This window comes from Eucyclogobius newberryi, unplaced genomic scaffold (genome assembly GCF_026437365.1).
Source record: "Eucyclogobius newberryi isolate DKJ021-1_F unplaced genomic scaffold, fEucNew1.0.hap1 SCAF_22, whole genome shotgun sequence".
In the NCBI taxonomy this organism is placed as follows: domain Eukaryota; kingdom Metazoa; phylum Chordata; class Actinopteri; order Gobiiformes; family Gobiidae; genus Eucyclogobius; species Eucyclogobius newberryi.
Genome location: NW_027315857.1, coordinates 11,518,038 through 11,537,531, shown reverse-complemented (window position 1 = coordinate 11,537,531; position 19,494 = coordinate 11,518,038). Strand labels below are relative to the sequence as shown.

The 19,494-nt window shown below is 40.3% G+C and overlaps 2 protein-coding genes across 10 annotated transcripts in view; both read right to left on the bottom strand.

The window, feature by feature from the left end:
* Positions 1–606: 606 nt before the first annotated feature.
* On the bottom strand, positions 607–12,633 carry LOC140372151 (tyrosine-protein kinase receptor TYRO3). The gene is made up of 13 exons (XM_072459431.1): positions 12,460–12,633; positions 9,415–9,470; positions 8,705–9,323; positions 8,089–8,244; positions 7,682–8,002; positions 5,772–5,960; positions 5,025–5,105; positions 4,859–4,951; positions 3,381–3,502; positions 2,713–2,822; positions 2,020–2,179; positions 1,808–1,944; positions 607–1,151 (listed from the first exon to the last, which is right to left on the bottom strand). The coding sequence occupies exons 1-13, from the start codon at positions 12,542–12,544 to the stop codon at positions 827–829; spliced, it is 2,454 nt and encodes an 817-aa protein (XP_072315532.1). The 5' UTR covers positions 12,545–12,633; the 3' UTR covers positions 607–826.
* Positions 12,634–13,919: 1,286 nt separating this feature from the next.
* The window catches only part of ehbp1l1a (EH domain binding protein 1-like 1a), a 30,895-nt gene continuing 25,320 nt past the window's right edge, over positions 13,920–19,494 (bottom strand). For 8 of the 9 annotated variants that reach the window (XM_072459079.1, XM_072459074.1, XM_072459072.1 and 5 more), the window contains 11 exons: positions 19,306–19,447; positions 18,955–19,121; positions 18,829–18,877; positions 18,224–18,715; positions 17,009–17,063; positions 16,874–16,917; positions 16,499–16,610; positions 16,103–16,205; positions 15,915–15,988; positions 15,734–15,848; positions 13,920–15,255 (listed from right to left, as the gene is read on the bottom strand). In XM_072459079.1, coding sequence (XP_072315180.1) covers positions 15,162–15,255; positions 15,734–15,848; positions 15,915–15,988; positions 16,103–16,205; positions 16,499–16,610; positions 16,874–16,917; positions 17,009–17,063; positions 18,224–18,715; positions 18,829–18,877; positions 18,955–19,121; positions 19,306–19,447 — 1,447 coding nt within the window. In that variant the 3' untranslated portion in view covers positions 13,920–15,161. The remainder of the gene's footprint in view (positions 15,256–15,733; positions 15,849–15,914; positions 15,989–16,102; positions 16,206–16,498; positions 16,611–16,873; positions 16,918–17,008; positions 17,064–18,223; positions 18,716–18,828; positions 18,878–18,954; positions 19,122–19,305; positions 19,448–19,494) is intronic. The other variant, XM_072459073.1, reaches the window with a different exon arrangement.

Here is a 19,494-nt window from a genome sequence, read left to right as displayed (position 1 = left end):
TGGCACTCCAGAGTGCGCAGTGAAGGCTTCTGGGATTTGCAGTCCATAAAATAAGAATACTGTATTTGTAAATCCATAATAGATTACGATGAACTACAAGCCGTACAATGGCAAGAAGCCCGGTCTTTGTGGCGATATAGAGCATATGCTTTATTACGCAGTCACTCAACTCTCTCTCTCTTTTTCTTTTTTTAAATACTTTATGGCGTAAACACGTGCTCTGAAGAAATAAGTACAGTAGGTGGCGGTAAATTCACCTTTTCAGTCGGCTGCCAACCGCCATTAAAAGTAACAGAAGAAGAAGAAGCAATAATAAACCATTTGAACGTTTTAATTTGCTGATTTTTTTGTTTCAAAATAGACTGTATATAAAAGTAACACATTTTACACGTTAGTTTTACCCATTCTGTCCCAAGCCCATTCATGGGTTTCACCTTTCACCCAAATTTTGAGGGTTTTTGACCATTTAAAAGATGTTTATTGTTTTCAAATTTTGTTTTGAACAGTGGTAACCGTACATTTATTTATTTTAATATTTGTATTTATTTTTCAGCGATTTCTTTACCTCATAAACAGAACAATACGAGAAACATGACACAGAAAGGATATACATACAATTCACTCATACACATCTGAATAGTGCTACATATTTAGTCCGGCATATCTGTCCCGTCCCGTCCAAGGTCTTTTGAATTTTGTATTTTTTCAGATTGAGCTTGAATGTGATTTTTTCCATTTGGCAACAATGCATTTCATGAATGAAAGCCTGAAACCCATGGATATACAACTTAAATTACATTACAAAACATTGTCCTTATTAGTATGTTTATTTACTCTCTGAACCAGTCAAATACTTGAGGTATCCATCTTCAGGTTCCATCTCCTTCTCTCGTGGTGGTGGAGCAGCAGCAGGTCCCACAGGCGCAGGCAGGTAGACGTTCTCCTTTGTGCCGTCTCCAGAGTCGCTCCGGGGAGTCAGGCAGTCAGCCACAGCCGCAGCAGCCTCCAGGCCCTGGTTTAAGTAGGTGGCCTCCTGACAGGCCTCCAGTGCAGGGAGCTCTGACAGAAGAGCTTTAAGTCTGTCACAAAGTTCTCTGAAGCCAGGCCTCTGAGTGGGCTGCATCTCCCAGCAGTTAAACATCACCTCCCAACTGTGCCAGAAACAGAACGCAGTCTGCATAAGAGTGAACAACTTATATCATTGCTTTATTTATATACTAAAATGTACAACGTGACTATTTTACAACTCTGACTCATTATTCTTCATGCAATTCTTCGTGCAATTCCGTCATATGTGCAATTACTGTCGTGATTCATGTGCAATCTGTGTGCCGTCGTGATACATATTCATGTGCAATTACTGTCATAACCACATGAAATGGTATTTATGTATTTATTATTTATTTTATCTTTATTATTTTCCCCTCCATCCCTTGTTGGGAAATGGGAGGTTTTGTCTATGGGAGTTTTTGTTTATAGAGATCTTCTACTGAGAGTGTTTTTCAAACTTCCTATAAGTGATCTGTTCTTTTCTTCTGTATCTACCTCTGTATCTGCCTGCGTTGCATCAATGAAATTTCCCCATGTGGGACAATAAAGGAATATCTTATCTTATCTTATCTTCATTCATTGATAAAAGTATGTACATGAACACAGGCCTAACTTATTATTACTTTAATGGTATTATAGGAAATGTATGAATTATTTATCATTTTTACAAAGCTAATCCAGTCAGACACGTTTTAGTAACGGCTGAATAATTGTTCGTCAGCTCAAAGACTGCTTGTAGCTGTGGACAGTAGCTCACAGTTTGGGGTCGCAGTCGCCTGGAGCTTTGAGCCTGTGTCCGGTCAGCAGGAGGTCCAACAGCTCGCGGTTCTGGACTCCAGGATACGGTGTTCTCCCACGGGACACTATCTCCCACATGGTGATCCCAAATGACCACTGCAAGGACAAAAGTAGGTCCAGTACAAACCTTAAGCCCCACCTGACTTGTACAAAAGCAGGTTTCAAACTCACCACGTCACTCTTTGTGGTGTAAACAGACTCGGACAGACTCTCTATGGCCATCCATTTAATAGGGACGCGGCTGGCTTCTTTTTGGCGATAATAATTGTTGTCGTAGATCTTTCTGGAGAGACCAAAATCTGCCACGCGCACCTTGAGGTCGTCGCTTAACCTGTGGGCACACATCCAACACAAGTGTATTTACTCTTTGAAGACTTTTTCGAAGGCTTCCGTCGCACGGACAGGCCGCAGTGGAATACCAATGACAGAGGACAGCGATCCAGTCATCACGGTCAAACAAGGAGCCGTTGATTTAAGACTAGGACCGATATAAGCCACCTCCAGTCCTCATCAAAGCATAATTGAACAGTGCAGAGTTGATTTTAAGCAGAACATGCACATTTTATCAACTCAAATATCTGCAAACAAAGTCCAAAAAAGACGGATTCATTGTCGTCAACTGAAAACGAAAATGTCGTTTTACGGGGAAATAGGCCTAAACTACAGCTGAAGTTTAGGCCTATACAAACTGTTCTGAAATGTGTAGGATAAAGATTTATATTTCCATCTGTCAAACGCTTTTGTTTAAATTGTGCCCTGTGAACGGAAGTCTAATTTGAAAACCTAAAATTGCAAATCTAATCGCAATTCTTTTCAGTCGTCTTTTTCGTCATGATTCACATTTCAGACTTGTTCTAAACTCACATGCAGTTGCGGGCGGCCAAGTCTCTGTGCAAGAAACCCTGGGAGCTTAGATAGTCCATCCCTTCTGCGATGTTCACCATGAAACGCAGGAGAGTCTGGTACGGCACAAACTGGAACATATCAAATAAAGCAGGCCTTTACGTTACTTTCACAACACAACACAGGGAACGCCAAATCTAAGAATAACTTGAAATCTCTTGTGCAACATCTGAGAAAATGCAGATACAGCAAAAACACAATGCCACTGTTGCGAAAGAAGTATAAAAAAAGAATGGAAATGTTCACAGTGAATTGCACTTCTGCATCAATTGTGCTTTTGATCTTTAAAGAGCATATGAAACGCAGTGAGCATGATTATATTTAAGATTTTACAAAAAATGTAAAAGTTGGACAATGTTTTTATTTGAATTTTACTTGTTATTTTGGACATGAGCAGCACATGTGACATAGCAACCATTTTGTAAGCTAAAATCCCTATAAATTACACAATCGTTATGATTTGACAGATAATAATACCTGATAAACTTTTTGTTAAATAATTGTTTAAACTGTCGGAAAAAGGTAAATCGCTCCTGCATTTTCTATTGAACGTCGCTTATTGGACATAAATACAGTATGTTGTTACGTGTTTCAAAGTTGACATCAGTGTTTTTTACTCAAATGTATACCATGGGGAGGTCTCCGTAGCGTGTGGCGATGAGGAAGCGGCGCAGGTCTCCATGTTTCATGTATGGCAGAATGACCAGAGGGACGGGCACAGGGCTGTCCTCTTCACGCTGCAGAGTCACCCCTGAGGAGAGGAACACGTACACGTACACACACACATACACGTACACACATACATACACACACACACACACATACACACACACATACACGTACATACACACATACACATACACATACACATACACGTACACACACACATACACGTACACACATACATACACACACACACACACATACACACACACATACACGTACATACACACATACACATACACATACACATACACGTACACACACACATACACGTACACACATACATACACACACACACACACATACACACACACATACACGTACATACACACATACACATACACATACACGTACACACACATACACGTACACACATACATACACACACACACACACATACACACACACATACACGTACATACACACATACACATACACATACACATACACGTACACACACACACACACACACACACACACATACACGTACACGTACACGTACACGTACACGTACACACACATACACATTACACTGTGTCATGGAAACTGACACTAGAGGGCAGCAATTAGATGTCGCAATAATGATATGTGATGGTTTGAGGGGTTCTTTTTAGTACATCCATGGTGACTTTTGCTGGCTTTGAGCAAACAAAAATACATACAATATATAGTAGAATATATAGTAGAAAAAGCTTCAGTTGTAGTCATATATACATAATACATACATCAAATTCACTAGAAAAATTAAGAACTCTCTTCGAATTCGTACGGTTTAGTAGCAAAATTGAGGACCACCAATCTTGAAAAATACTGCGCTTTTTCCCAGCGGTAGTAGTTGTTGTACTGGTTCCCTATGTTATTTAGTAGAAGTTTACAGTGCATATGAAAGGCTCTCATGTTATTCTAATTATGACTTTGTTTGGTGGGATTGTCCCTGTGGTAAAATGTGTATTATATTGTGGCAGTTTGTGAAGAAAATTGGGAAAAATCTAAAATGACAGGAAGTGGAGTTCAAAAGAGAATGCCTCTGTCTATGTCATCAGTAAGCAACATAAAATCAAGAATGCAGGGAAAGTTTACGTGTAACTGACATAACTTTCAGACAGTTTGAATAATTTACAAAATAAAGGTGTTACCAGGTTGTCAAATCATAGCATAACATAAATGGGGCTCATGTCGCATCTGCAGCTCATATCCAACCAGGAAGTAACATTATAAAATCACCAAAATTATCAACCACACAAATGTAATCTCAAGTATAATATTATTCAGTACGTTTTAGCGAAATATGTAGTCTAACCTGTCATATGCACTTCAAACCAACTCTGACACAGGAACATTTTTTAACTTTTCTTTCCTCTCAGATAATGATTACGCTTCTCACCAAGTAGCTGAACCACATTGTCATGGTTGAAGTTCTTCATAATCTCAGCTTCTCTCAGAAACATGTGTAAATTGTCCTGGGTACGAAATCCAACTGAATAAAATAAAAATAAAAGGATATAAGCAGCGATCACACTAGTTCACTCATGTAATAACAGTCACTTCACCTTTCATTGTCTTCACTGCAACTTCTATAGTCACACCGTCCTCTTGAACAAATACTGCCTCGTAGACTGACCCAAACTCTCCTACAAACATAACACTGTAAGTCATCATTTTATCATTTTAGCCAGTTGGCACGGAAACGGAGCATCCATTGTATTGAACTATAACATCGGCTAAGTAGATCATTATCTTACATTCTGTTGATTGTAAATCACAATATTCATCTAAAATGGCTAAATAATCTGTCCATGTTTTACTTTTTCCATGGAATCGTGCCGGTGACTTTCCATCTCCAGAAAGTGACATACTGTTGCTTTAATGCAGGGATGTCCAAACTTTTTTCACTGAGGGCCGCATTTTGAAACTTATATGGAGCAGAGGGCCACAAACAACCTGACAATGTCAAATTTGAAAAGTGATTCATTTGAAGTTTTACATTTGACATAGTTCTTCATAAGACTTGGAACATTATTATTAGGTTGGTTTAACATCAAAATGCTTGAATGTTTCCAATTTTACAGTAAAAGTACTTCGATTTGTTGTTTGGGCCAATTTAGCAGGAAGCCGGAGGGCCAACAAAAATTGGTCTAAGGGCCGCATTTGGCCCCCGGGCCGTAGTTTGGACATGCCTGCTTTAATGGAAAACTACTACACTGTGTTTTTGTGTGTGAAATTGGGTGAAGAAATAAAAAAAAGCGACTCAAATAAATGAAACCTGTTTGCAAATGGTTTGGCATAAGACAACAAACCTTTGCCCAGTTCCTTGCCCAGAGTGAGCTGACGTCTCTCCACCAGGACCTCCTTCAGTGAGGAGACCAGGCTTCCCCCGAGCCCCTCCAACAACTGCAGCACGCTCTCCCCTCCGGCCTGGACCGCCGTTGCTAAGGGACGGACAGAAGACGAGAGTAGGTCCACTGTCCAGACAAACTCCATGAACAAAGAAGAAAGTAGACTTGCTGTTGGCTTGTTGTGGTGTAATCTCCTCCTCTTGTTGTGGACGTCTGTATGAGGTCTCAGCGTTTGAGGGGATCAGCTCCAAATCCTGCTCCGATCTAGGCAGGGATCTTAAAGGAGACATTTTAAGCTTTAGTTCGTTTTTAACATTGTTGCAGTGGTGTTTCCTCATCATTAGTTTCCTCATTTTGTTAGATTCCTGTATGTTTGATTAATGTAACCCTGTACTGTAATGAAACGGAGGCCTGTTTTCACCTACCCCCTATCTCCGCCCACTTCTCTGTACTTCGTTGTTATTATTTGAAAAGCTATGACTCCAAGTGTAACATGTATTTTTTTTAAAGGAACTGCATAGACCATGATCCTTTGCTCTATTTCAGTGCAAGTACATGTTTATATTTTACTATTTTGGAAGATAACAGTAACAGTTCAGGTTGCGAGACATTTGAAAAGGAAAAGGTATAATTGAAAATTGAATGTCATAATAATATTGTGTTGTGGTGAGTTACATGATGAGATGTCTTGAAATTTGTCCTGAAAATAATTACGTGAATAAACTACCGGTAAATTAAAGTTTCTGCAGTGTTCTGTTTGTCCACCATGGTGTTAACATACAGTGGCTACAGTGGCTTATGGAGCGGCACATTTCCTTGTAAGGCTGTTCTACAAGCAGGCTAGAGCATTCCTGTCATTTGAGGTTACAAAAGTTACAAAAGTGTGTTATTACCTGAGTCTGGCATACTTGCGTCGGAGGATACACACTGCGATGGGGATGACGGTCAAAAGAAGCAGGCCTCCGAACAGAACCCCCACAGTGACCCACAAGACCAAGCCCCTCTTCTGCTTCTGGGACACTTCCGGGGGCGCTCTCCCTGGAAACACATGCAGACATGGTTAATTGTGAAAGGCTTGCAAAACACTAATTACAGCATAATAAATGGCAGTTAGTCAGAATGAGTATGAGCAAACTGGTTTAAACTTGTTCAAAGTGGATATGACGCATAGTCCCATGTTTGAGTTTGTATCTAGTGATTATGCGATAACACATGTTGAAACCTGATTGGCTTTTTACAATAGTTATAGGCTTTTATCCCATTGTGGCAGACGTCTTTTACAATGAATTTAGTCACGTTGACATTGGGAGCAATACAATCCGTCAGTCAAATCCAGATGCTCCGCCTTCTTCTGTACCGGACAGTTCATAATGGATGAAAGTTTAGACTAATGACGCATTGTTTTGTGTGAAATGTGTTGATGCTATGAAAGATAAAAGTTCAAATTTCTTTTTTTTGAGAAATGAGATTGCAGGGAAATACACTCTCTTGACAAAGTAAATAATCCAACTGGTTTGTAGTTTATTACATTCATTTCGTGTAAGGGCGATTAGCATTGACAAAAATAAAATCTACGGGATATATTCTGCTATATCAACTTTATTATGGTTGAAAATGTACTTTGTTGGGATTATTTGTAGGGTTCAAAAATGCTTCAATGAATAAAAACACATATATGAAAATCCACTGCTTGCTATGGTTACATTACTCTATGAAGAGGCGGGGCTTGTTCGTCCCTTTGCTATTCTTAAGCAGTTTTAGATCAATATTGCTGTTTACAATCAACAAAAATTCACATGATGATTTATGTATGTTATAGCTTTAAGTCCAGCTTTAAGTCCTCTTTGAGTGTACATTAGTCTTTCCCTTACATCTGTTAATAGTTACAGTGGCAATGGAGGAGAACGGCGCCCCCTGCAGGATGGATATGTTGTTCCGGGCCTGCACTGACAGCCTGTAGTCCTGATAGGGGTTCATTCCAGTGAGGTTCACAGATGTAGAGGTCAGGTCCAGCGGGAAACGCACTCCGTCACATGTCTTCCACTGGCCTCCATTTTGTCCCCGAGTCTCACACTGGACCAGGTAAGACATCTCCGGCCTGCCCCCACCGTCAAGAGGAGGGTCCCATGTAAGAAACAGCACAGAGTCGTTATGTTGATGGGCCGTCACATTTACTGGTGCTGAGGGTGGCTCTGTGGACAGTTTGAAACCAAAGAGGATTCACATGATTATGGTACATCATGTTCTTTAACTATAGCTTTAGTAACAGGTCGCTTACGAGCACAGCCCAGGTCGTGTGGGTCAGAGGGCAGGCGGCTGAAGCCCCGCACGCACTCGCATTTGTCTGAGCCCACTCTGTGAGTCTCGCTGTGTGGAGGGCACTTCCGACATCCTCCACTCTGATTGGTCTGTCTGTAGAATCCTATTCCACAGGCTGGAAACAAAGGGAGTGAGAATCAAGGTTTTCATGTTGAAATCACTAGTTTAGCTTGATAGTGAAACCAGGCATTTAAATTATTCAATTTCTTAAAGGATTTTTTGGCCCATATAGGCTTTATTGGACAGTGTAGCGTGAAATGGGGATGAGAGAGGGACATTCAGCAAATTGTAATTTACATTTTCTTTGTTTACATTTACATTTTCTTTGTTTACTTTAGTAGTATTGTATAGTTTACTTCAGTAAATTCACTGAAATGTATGATATTCAGCAATATAATACAACAATGTCAATACTAACTAGCACAGGCCTGCTACAACCTCGTTGAAACTGGCATCTCATTGTCAGACTTGGGATTTGCTCAAAAGGAGTCACAGTGAAGCCACTGTCACATTTAGTCAAGTACAAGCGTCAATGTCTCTGTGTCAGATTTGCATGATTCAGAAGAAAATGTTACCGTGGCAGGAGTCAGAGACAAGCTGGTGCCCTGGTCCACAGGCACACTGTCCCCGCTGTGGGCCCCACACTCCCTCCACACTGCAGTTTCTTTCAAGAGGGCCGCCCTCTTCCACTGCCCCCGACACACAGGAGCCACTCACTGGCCCCGAGCCTCCAGCAGCCCCAGAGAAGGAGCTGAGGGCCAGCACCATGTCAGGACACCTCCTGTAGTAGACCTTGATGGAGGACACCAGCACACACATGCCTGTGTAGGACAGGCCCAGCTGGAACCCGGTCTGCCGGACAGGGCCCAGATACAGGGCCGTGTGGTTACTAAAGAACAAGTGCAATTCATTTGGGCGAGTGTCAGGTGTAAACTGCCGGGACACATTGAGGTCCAGCACGTTCCAGCGCTCTGATGTTTGTGTGTAAGGGAATGCAGAGTCCAGTAGGTAGACCTTCAGTGGGACGGGCTGACCGGACGTCTCCTGTTCCTGGGCAAATGTCATGTCCAAATACAGATGTTTAGCATCTCCTCGCTCTGTCCACTCACTCAGGACACTTCTCCTGTGGGGATTGGCGCAGGCCTGAAGCACCCTCTGGTCCATGCCTCCCAGTCTCATTCTGAAGTTTACAAACTGGAAAATAAAGAGCATTAGACCATTATTATTTGCTCCTTATTGTTGGTGTTGCAATGTCACAGTGACAAAGTGTGTGAGGAAGATGTACCTCGTTTTTAGAATTCGACGTCCACGTCGACTCTTTGGTCAAACGCAAGATCTCCACTAAAAAAAACACAATATGTAATGGTTTAACTGGGAAAGATAGATTACTATAGAAAGTAAACCAAAAGGTCAGCTGAGGCAAATGGAAACAGAATGTATGTGCAACTCTTGGGTTATAAAACCAATGGCTGTTTTCCAAATAATAAGACATCAATACCTGGAATATCATCTGAGCAATGACATTTCCTCTTTCTTGTGTACTGCTGTTTCACTTCAGTTCAGGTTTTGGTCATCCAACCAGAACTAAACAAATTAAACTTATTTTGTGGTCGGAGCACTCGTCCCTTAAACCCGAAGCTCTCAGGTTCCATTCTCGCTCTGACAAAGCTGTGTGGTTGTGTCCTTAGGTAATACACTTCACTCACATTGTCTAGTATGAATGTGGTGTGTGCATGAATCATTGGTGGTGGGAGGGGCTGATAGCGCAGATTGCCCCAGGGCAGCTGTGGTGTATGACTGTCAAGAAATTAATGATCAGATTTAAGAGGAAGCTTTAGAAATCTAATAACAGAACCAAAAACATGCAGTGTTGCGTCTTGTTTCATCACAGGGGACTATACGTCTCCACGGTTACTGCAGGTGAAACACATTTTAGATGACTGCAGTCTCTCTTGTATGTGGACAAATCACATGTAATGTGGCTGAAGCTCACTGTGGAACAAACTCTGAAGGACCTGTCCATATAGAAGTGGCATGGGAAAGGCCAGAGTGTGAAATTCTGTTATTTCTCTCGAATCGATATAGACTTTAAAACTGTTTGAAACAAATATTTGCTGTGGCAACCATATTTAATCTAAGGACAGTAAATAATCGACTCTCAAATATTGTGGGATGTTCTAAGGGCATAAACAGACATCTTGTTGCTGAAGAGGTATTGCTTTGTTCTTATAAATACTTTGTGCTTCATTCACAGATATAGTCAAGATCATTATACAGTTTAGTATATAGTATAACTCACATTCACAACTTGTAACAAAATTCACAAACATAGGAACTTGCTTTGGTGAACTATTAATATATTATTATAGATATGTTTCATGGTCTTTTAAAAGTAAATAAAAAGAGTTCAACAAAAACAGCTATTTTAATTTAAACTCCCTCAAGATGGCGTTCCAATACCGCCGGTGTCTGTTCTGTTTGAGGAATAGATTTAACTCTGTTTACAGAGACGCGACAGAAAAGAGTCTAAGCTCTGTCTGAGTTTTGAAATGATCCACAGAGAAAGAGTCCGCTAAAAACCTCAAACCAAGAGTGATGCTATAAATCAGTGGGTTCTCAAACTGTGGTAAGTGTGTCCTTCGGGTGGTACGTGGATTCTTCTGCAGTACAAAAGGCAATTTAATCTGCATTTTTGTCTTCTTATTAGTTTGGCCTTGTCTAAATCTAGTAAAGCAATTCTGTAGCACTTTTAGATCCCTCTTTTAACCAGAGTTTAGACATAAAACACTCCTGTTTTAGACCCAGTTTAGATCTGGTGGTACTCAGAGGGCCAAATATTTTCTTATATACTTGTTGTGAACCATTGCTATCGATCATTAAATATGTGCATGAAGAATTGGCGATCGATCAGCGGCAATGCACAAAGTTTACTGCACGTGTCAGGGATTTTTACTTTGAAAACATTCGAAACGGAGATGTTTTACTTCCCACAATGTATTTAGTAAACACTGGGCTGAACCAGTACTGCACCAGAACTGCACCAGAACTGCACCAGAACTGCACCAGAACTGAACCAGGACTGTTACCAAGCCTGAATCAGGACTAAACCAGGACTAAACCAGGACTAAACCAGGCCTGAATCAGGTATAAACCAGGACTAAACCAGGCCTGAATCAGGACTAAACCAGGACTAAACCAGGCCTAAATCAGGACTAAACCAGGACTAAACCAGGACTAAACCAGGACTAAACCAGGACTAAACAAGGCCTGAATCAGGTATAAACCAGGACTAAACCAGGCCTGAATCAGGACTAAATCAGGACTAAACAAGGCCTGAATCAGGACTAAACCAGGACTAAACCAGGCCTAAATCAGGACTAAACCAGGACTAAACCAGGACTAAACCAGGACTAAACAAGGCCTGAATCAGGTATAAACCAGGACTAAACCAGGCCTGAATCAGGACTAAATCAGGACTAAACAAGGCCTGAATCAGGACTAAACCAGGACTAAACCAGGCCTAAATCAGGACTAAACAAGGCCTGAATCAGGAATAAACCAGGACTAAACCAGGACTAAACCAGGACTAAACCAGGCCTGAATTAGGACTAAACCAGGACTAAACCAGGCCTGAATCATGACTAAACCAGGACTAAACCAGGCCTAAATCAGGACTAAACAAGGCCTGAATCAGGAATAAACCAGGACTAAACCAGGACTAAACCAGGACTAAACCAGGCCTGAATCAGGACTAAACCAGGACTAAACCAGGCCTGAATCATGACTAAACCAGGACTAAACCAGGACTCTGCCAGTCTTGATAGTGAGCAAATGACAGCCACAGGATTAGAGACTTTTGACTTGAAAAAACATGTTCAAGGTTAAAGAACATTCTAATCCTAAAAATATCTTAATTTGAATATCGACATTGGCAAGAATAATACTGAGCACATTGTTATCATTTGGACTTTAGACTTCATTTTAAACTAATTTGGTCCCAGATACAATTAAAATTATACAACAAAAATTAAAAAAATAAAATAAGAAGCTATTTACAGACCAAAAAAAGCCTTTATACAATGTTGCTATATTCTAATATTAATCACAACTTAATCTAGTTCTCCTTAAACAGAAATGGCAGTCCAGTTGAGTGGTTACTCATGTAAACCTACATTAATGACACATGTTCAGTGACATAAGGACTCCTCTTGTCAATGTAACATGTTCAAAAACCATGAACTTTGGAGCATAACCATAAAACATAGGCTCTAATCTTCTCCTGATGAGCCTCTACACAGCAGTGACTTCGACAGCTTGTGAACACACTCACCTTCCTCTGGCGGAGGAGGGTGAGCACTAAGGCTGACCCTCCAGATCCAGACCCACGTCAGGAATTGAACCGGCAGCCTCCTCATGTCGTCTGTCTGCCTCCAGTGCAGTGGTGTGTCCAGTCTTCAGCAGCTCGTCTGTGTTTACTTCATGAGTCAGGACAGTTTAATTAGAGCAGAGACGAGCCTCCCCCCTCTGACACACTTACTGTCAAATGTCTTATTCCTCTTTATTTGTATTAAGACCTTTGCACAGAATGGGTGGAGTGGTAAGGAAATGGGCTGTTTGGAGACATTGTACTTGTTTCTATGGGATTTTAAAATATAAGAGCGATTGCTGGGTTTCAGGTGACATCACAGCGTTCTGTAGGCCAGTGATATTTTATACAGATGGGGCAGTTAAAATTACAATACAATACAAGAAGTTAGTTAATGTGACCACTAAGAGAAAAGCATTTTAAAATTTCCATTTGGATATTTATTGCCCCATCTGTGATAATGACATCATCACTTTCTAGAATTTGAAAATAACCAATACATACATATACATTGCACTATATACAATTAGATCTACTTCAGGAACAATAAATATTAAAAAAAAGACCTATTGTGTTTCACATTAGGTCCAGAACTCTTGAACTACTGAAGGTATTGTCTTTAAATTTAGGTCTTAAACTATTAAATTAATTTTCCATTTTCCATTTTGAAGAACTGTTCTTTTTCACAAAGATCTTTTTACAGAGAATGTTGTATTTTATAAATCTTGACAATGAAGATTATAAAGTGCGTCTCTTTGGCACTTGACATATATATATATATTATATTTTAGTTGAATGTAGTTTATACGTGAAATAATCCGGAGCGAGCAAGATGTCTGGTGGAACAGTTTTTCATACACTGCAGGAAGACAGTGTTGTCACTTCTTGTTTCTATGGAATGGTTTTAGCAATAGAGGACTGGGGTCAATTTTCACCTCTGTCCTCACATTCGATTGTCCAGTGGTTCCTGTATTTGAAATCAAACATACGCCCAAGTGAAAATCTGGTGCAGATCATATTTTCTTTTGTTGGATGAATGAATTTGTAAATGGTCTGTGACAAATAAAGACTGAACCAAACTAAACTACAACAATCAGGTGAAAGGAACCGGCACAAATGTAGTGTTATTTATAATTATTACTGATAGTGCTCTGAGTATGTTGTACTGGGGCAAAGTTAACCATGTCTTTAACCTCTGAATGTCTGAAGATTTATAAAGTAGACCTATATCAGGTAATATTATATGTAAGTTTTGATCATTGACATGTCAGGGGAGCAACAATAAGTCTATTAATCCTATGCTCCTCCTGTTGAAGACTGGTCTGGAGACTTTTGACATTTGAATCAACCTTCCACTAGAGAGCACCAGTGCATTCACTTTGACTGCGCCTTCTAACGTGAATCAAAACAGAACACTCATGGAATACTTTTTAAAATATGTTTTATCATATCCATAAAAAAGTGCACATTTACCACACAAACAAGCAATAAAATGTAACTGTGTGCAACTTGTAACTCGTGCAAACACAAGTGGACTTAGAAACAAGTGGCAAATAATAATGACTAGGGGTTCACACACGTTTGATTTGATGTGTTTCTCTTGCTTGTTGGCAGAGTAATAAAACGTAACCAAGCTGCAGCCAAATAGAATCAAGGGTTTCACTAGATTTGATGCACTTATAATTCAGGCATCTGTATCTCCATTTACTATTAGAGAAACAATGATTCAATGCAGAAAACCACGTATTCCTATATTGCGTTTGTAACCATAAAAGTTGTATGAAATGCATCTGCCATTCAGACTTGTTCAGCTGCATCCAGTAACATCATGAGTGAATATTTATGTATATGTGCAACTTTTACATTGTTTAAGGCAGCGTTGTAGCTGTAAAACACAGTATATTCTCAAAGATAAGGCACCAGTTGATGCTGCTGAAAAGTGGTTTCGGAGCTCACACGTCATCTGCTTTGGCAACTAGCTATACCAATAATATACTATAACTTAAATAAAGTATCTACACTGCCGTCCGATGGTTCTCAACACTGCTCTTCTGCTGCCGTCATGTGTGTTATTAACTTTGTGAGTTATTAAGGTTGTGAATGAATTACATAAGATTTTGCTAAAACAACATGGACACGGTTTAGTGAAGATTACGGTACCCATGAAATACTTTTTTATATTTTGTATATTTGTCGAACTGGTTAAGCTTAGGTTTAGGAACATAAAGCTAAGTCATGGTTAATGGTTTAAGTTATCGGCAGTTATTTGACAGGTTGGCAGTAAAAAGTAAAACAAAAAAAAAGTTTAGAAATATTAATTATTGTATATTATTTTCCACGCATTACCATGACAACCAGCAGGGACGGTAAATAAACAAATCGAATTGGTGGCCCTCGGACGGTTCTAGAGACCTAACATAAAAAAACACAACCAGTAACACGTTCAACTTAAAACTATCAACTTAAAACAAACCATCCAGGGTTTTTGCCATTATAAAATAACTTACTTTTTCCACAAAGATACATTCCAGACAGTCAGACTTTTCAAAAGGCGTTTACATTGTATTTCTCGTCTTGACTCAGTCCATTGATCTGCCACTGCTGATTCCCTCAGTCCACAGCTGCAGAATCCTCTTGTTCCTTTAGTATTACCTGGGCTGTGCAGGTCACTGCATCACACACTTGTCCTTCTGCTGTTTGGAGTATTTCCTGCGCCGCTGCTCCAGGCCTCGCTCCAGCCGCTCGTCCTCCTCCAGCGCTCTGGGGGCAGCATACATACAGTCATGAGAATAACTATATTCACCGAGAACAAGGGCAAATCTTGCAGCTAAAATATGCTATAAAGTAGATTGATTTGTATAAAATATCCAATGTTCATGTGTTCATCAATGCACAGATTCTCTGGGCAGCGTGAAAACTGCTTTTTAGTCTGTGTAGAACTTATTTTCTTCAAGGTTAGCCCTACGTTAACTAAAACAACCTGGAGAAGAATCACATCGTATGGCGGCTTCTGGAATAAGATGAATAGGACCATGTTGACATATTCACTGTGCTCTACGGAGGCCTAATTATACTTTCCTGGCACAAGTTACAGTTACAAGTTACAGTTGTTACTTGCAATAAAGCCAAGATATAAACTACTTTTAAAGTTTAAAAAAACATATATATCTGTTTGGGCTGGATAGTAGAGACAATAATGTGCACTGTGCTCTATGATGGATCAGCCCTCAGTCCTCACCCTCGCTCCTTGGCGTCCATGTTCTGTACCAGTTCATCTCTCTGGTTCACCAGAGTCACCAGCTCCTGCAGCAGCAGCTGCTCCCTGTGTTTATGGTCTGGAGTCTTCTGCCGCTCTGAAGAACACACAGCAGTCAGCACTGCCCTCTACAGGCTCCTTCAAGACTTACAGCGGCCTGTACCTTCTGTTGCCATAATGTCTTGCAGCTCCTTCTTTAACAGGTCAAATCTTGTTTCCAAGTCTTGTTCTTCCAGCCTTTGGACCACAGATAGAATACAAGTGAGTGCATACATGTGATGAACATGACTAGAGTTTAAACCTGTAGTAGGGAGTAATATAAAGTATTGTACAATAGTCAGTGTATCTTACAGCAACTGTAGATGGTCCTGTCTCCGAATCAAAGCATTCTTTTTGTTGACCAGTGTGAACCACTCCTGGATTAACCGCTCTTCCTCTATTTTGTCACTGCCTGCTGGACACACACATGTTTTTCAACTCTTGTTTATGTTATAAAACTTTACACACACACGCACACATACACGCACACATACACACACACACACATACTCCAAATCCCATTGTAAAACCAGCATAGTAATAAAAAAGAAAAAAGCAATTAAAAACTAGATAAAAAAAATAAAAGAATCTTTGACAATTTAACAGCTGTTCAAAAATCCAAATACAAAATGTGTACAAAACACTCACAGTGTACACATTTTTCTAAAAAGGCACAAGGTTTAAAGACCATGTGATAGATTATGTCACCTTTCTCCATGAGCTGGCGGAGTTTCCTCTCCACGACACCTGCTCTGTTGTCGATGTGATTCCGCTCAGCCTCCAGAGCCTCCATCTGATTCAGCACATACTGATTTGTGTCCTGGAAGAGTTACATATTTACACAGAGAAGTTCAAACACAGAAAAATATAATTATTGTACAATTATTATGTTATTGTACAAAATCCACATAAGTAGTGTTTTGGACACTCCTGTATGATATATAATAATTATGGATAAAATGACTTTAAGATTCTCACATTATCACATTATATGTCTATTAGTATACATTACCTGGTTGTTTTTTCAAATACTAGCCTAATTAATTTCTTTCTAATACATAATTATGCTATATTTGAGCTCACCTGGCACTCTGGTTTTGTTTCCTCAAGCAGATTGTCTGTTCTTTCTACAAGATAAACAACAGTTACATTTTGACAGTGATCAGTTACCCATTTCATTATGTTCGTGAATGTGAACATTTGTAAAACTTCACAAACCGGTTTCTGACGTGCTCCGGGTGAGTAAGCTGCTGTCATCCTGTCCTGCAGCCGCCTGTAAGAATAACAAGAACCGCTCACTCAACATTCACATAGTATTTTTTACTACTGAATGTAGTATAGATTTGATTAAAACAGACAATGATGGTCTAGAAGTTAATAAAGAGAATACAAAAGTGAAATAGTAATTGTGCTCTTTCACTTTCACATTGCATTATAGTGTTCATTCATTCATCTTCTACCGCTTGTACCTGTTAAGAGGGCGCGGGTGACTGGAGCCTATCCCAGTGACTTTGGGCCTTAGGCGGGGTACACCCTGGACAGGGGCCTGATCGTCGCAGGGTTAACAGAGAGACACAGACACACAGACTAACATTCACTCTCACATTCAGTCACTAGAGCCAATTTACAGTTGCCATGTGACCAAACACATGCATGTGCTTTTTACCCATTGAAATACATTTGAATAAATAAATGTTGGTACATGTAAATAGTTTCTTTCCAACACTGTGTCAGTAAAAACATGTGGTTTAGAGCAGTGTTCAAATGTAAAAACTTATATGTCAGTTATTAAACGTTTATCTCATTTATGTTCTAGATATGAATAAATCAGCCATTTTATTTGTTTTTAATGAAACAAAAATATGACGTGACTCCTTCCAATCCTAATCTTGCTCATTTTGTTCTCAATGGGTGTTGATTATTACAAATATGAGTGTATCTGTTTTAAAGGAATAATAGAGGTTTTTGGCGCACAATCTGAGTCTCATTTCCTCGTGGCGTGGACAGCCCAACAGTTCTCCCACGTGTCAATCATTCCCTGCGTCCTGCTGCACACCTGCAGGCTCGTTCCTAGGATAGCAGCATGTTTCCCTGGCTGTGCATGCGTGGTTGATATGCCGGTGTGTGTTTAGCGAGTTCCTTCAGTGTACAGTACAAAAATTACAGCAGAGAAAGACTGAGTTCAAGCTGCTCAGAAGAGACGGAAATCTGTGGAGACGAGAAAAGCGATGCGATCCATCACGCTAATAAACAAACGCACGCTTAGCAGTGGGAATGGTAGGCTGCCTCTTGAAAAGAACAGGAGGATGGGGGGTGAATGTGGGCATGCACATTTAAAAAAAGGGACTAACAGTCGCTTGAGTTCTCAAATTGGCAAAAAATCCTCTATTATTCCTTTAACTGTGGAAAAAACATACAAAGACCACAACATACCGCTGTAGAGTCTCCTTCCTCCACTGAACTACCTCTCCGCTGTGAGCGCCTCTTTTTGACCAGATCTGCATCTTTAATGTGAGAGAAAGTGGACTTGGACAGGAAGTGGGTCCGTGGCGGTGCAACTGGTGACTGCGTTCCCCCAGCGCCCTGTGGTCTTTTCGGCCTCAGAGATGGGACAACGTCACTTTTATCGTCCTTTTCCATTGCAGTGCCATTGGTCTCTATACTTATGCCCTCCTCTTGCAGCCGCTGGGTACAGTACCTAACGGCCGCCTCTGGATCCTCTGGAGTGGCCCGGGACCCGACCGCGTAGCTGGAATCACTACTGTCCTTTTCAATGTGGAGCACGCTCAGTTCCTGTCCCATGAAGTGAGTGCTGATCTGGCTCAGGTACGTCATTACAATCAGTCGATCGGGAACAGTTGGCAACACCATATCGGAGGGCTCCATTAACCGAGAAATGCCAAGTTCTGCGAAGCCATCAAATGCCTGAAAAAGATTAGATGTTATATACAATTGGACAGACAAATGTAGTAATTAAAAACTATATTAAGGTGCAGAATCATTATTAACAAACTAACTAACCCTCTTGGCCGCCTTACCTTTTTATTGTTTTGCTTGATGTCATATGGGTCCAGCTTTTCAAAATTACTGCCAAAGCGAATAAAAAAATATATTGTCAACTCCACATACAACTGACAGACTACTTTCTCGCCATATTTTCTTACATCATTTCAGGGTGAAAGTGGTGTAAGATAGCGCAAAAAGCAAAGCCGTTTCTCCATGATGTGCTGAAGTTGGTGATCTTCACACCATGGTAATTCCGGGTGACTTCCTGACACCACTCCAGAAGAGACTTTGTAGATGTTACTAAGCCCGGGCTGGTCATGAGTTCCTGAAATATAACATGCATTTCTTGTATTACAAAATTCAATTCAATTTAATTTATTTTATTTTTGTAAAGCCCAAAATCACAACAACGGTCGCCTCTGAGGGTCAAAAGTATAGAACATATTAAAAATGTGGCGGCTTTTGAATAAATTGTTTTAAACCGGATTGAGTATATCACATGTTCTTACAGCAGAGACAGCTGCATCTGCCGACTTTTTCTGAGGAGTTGTTGCTTCACTGACTTTGACGACATTGGACTTGTTGTCATCCAAATGTGACCCACTGACACGCTTTTTACCCCGAGGTATTGCTCTGGGCGGCTCCTTCGATCTGGAAGTGACAAAAAAGATCATATGAATCATTTCGTTGTCACAAGT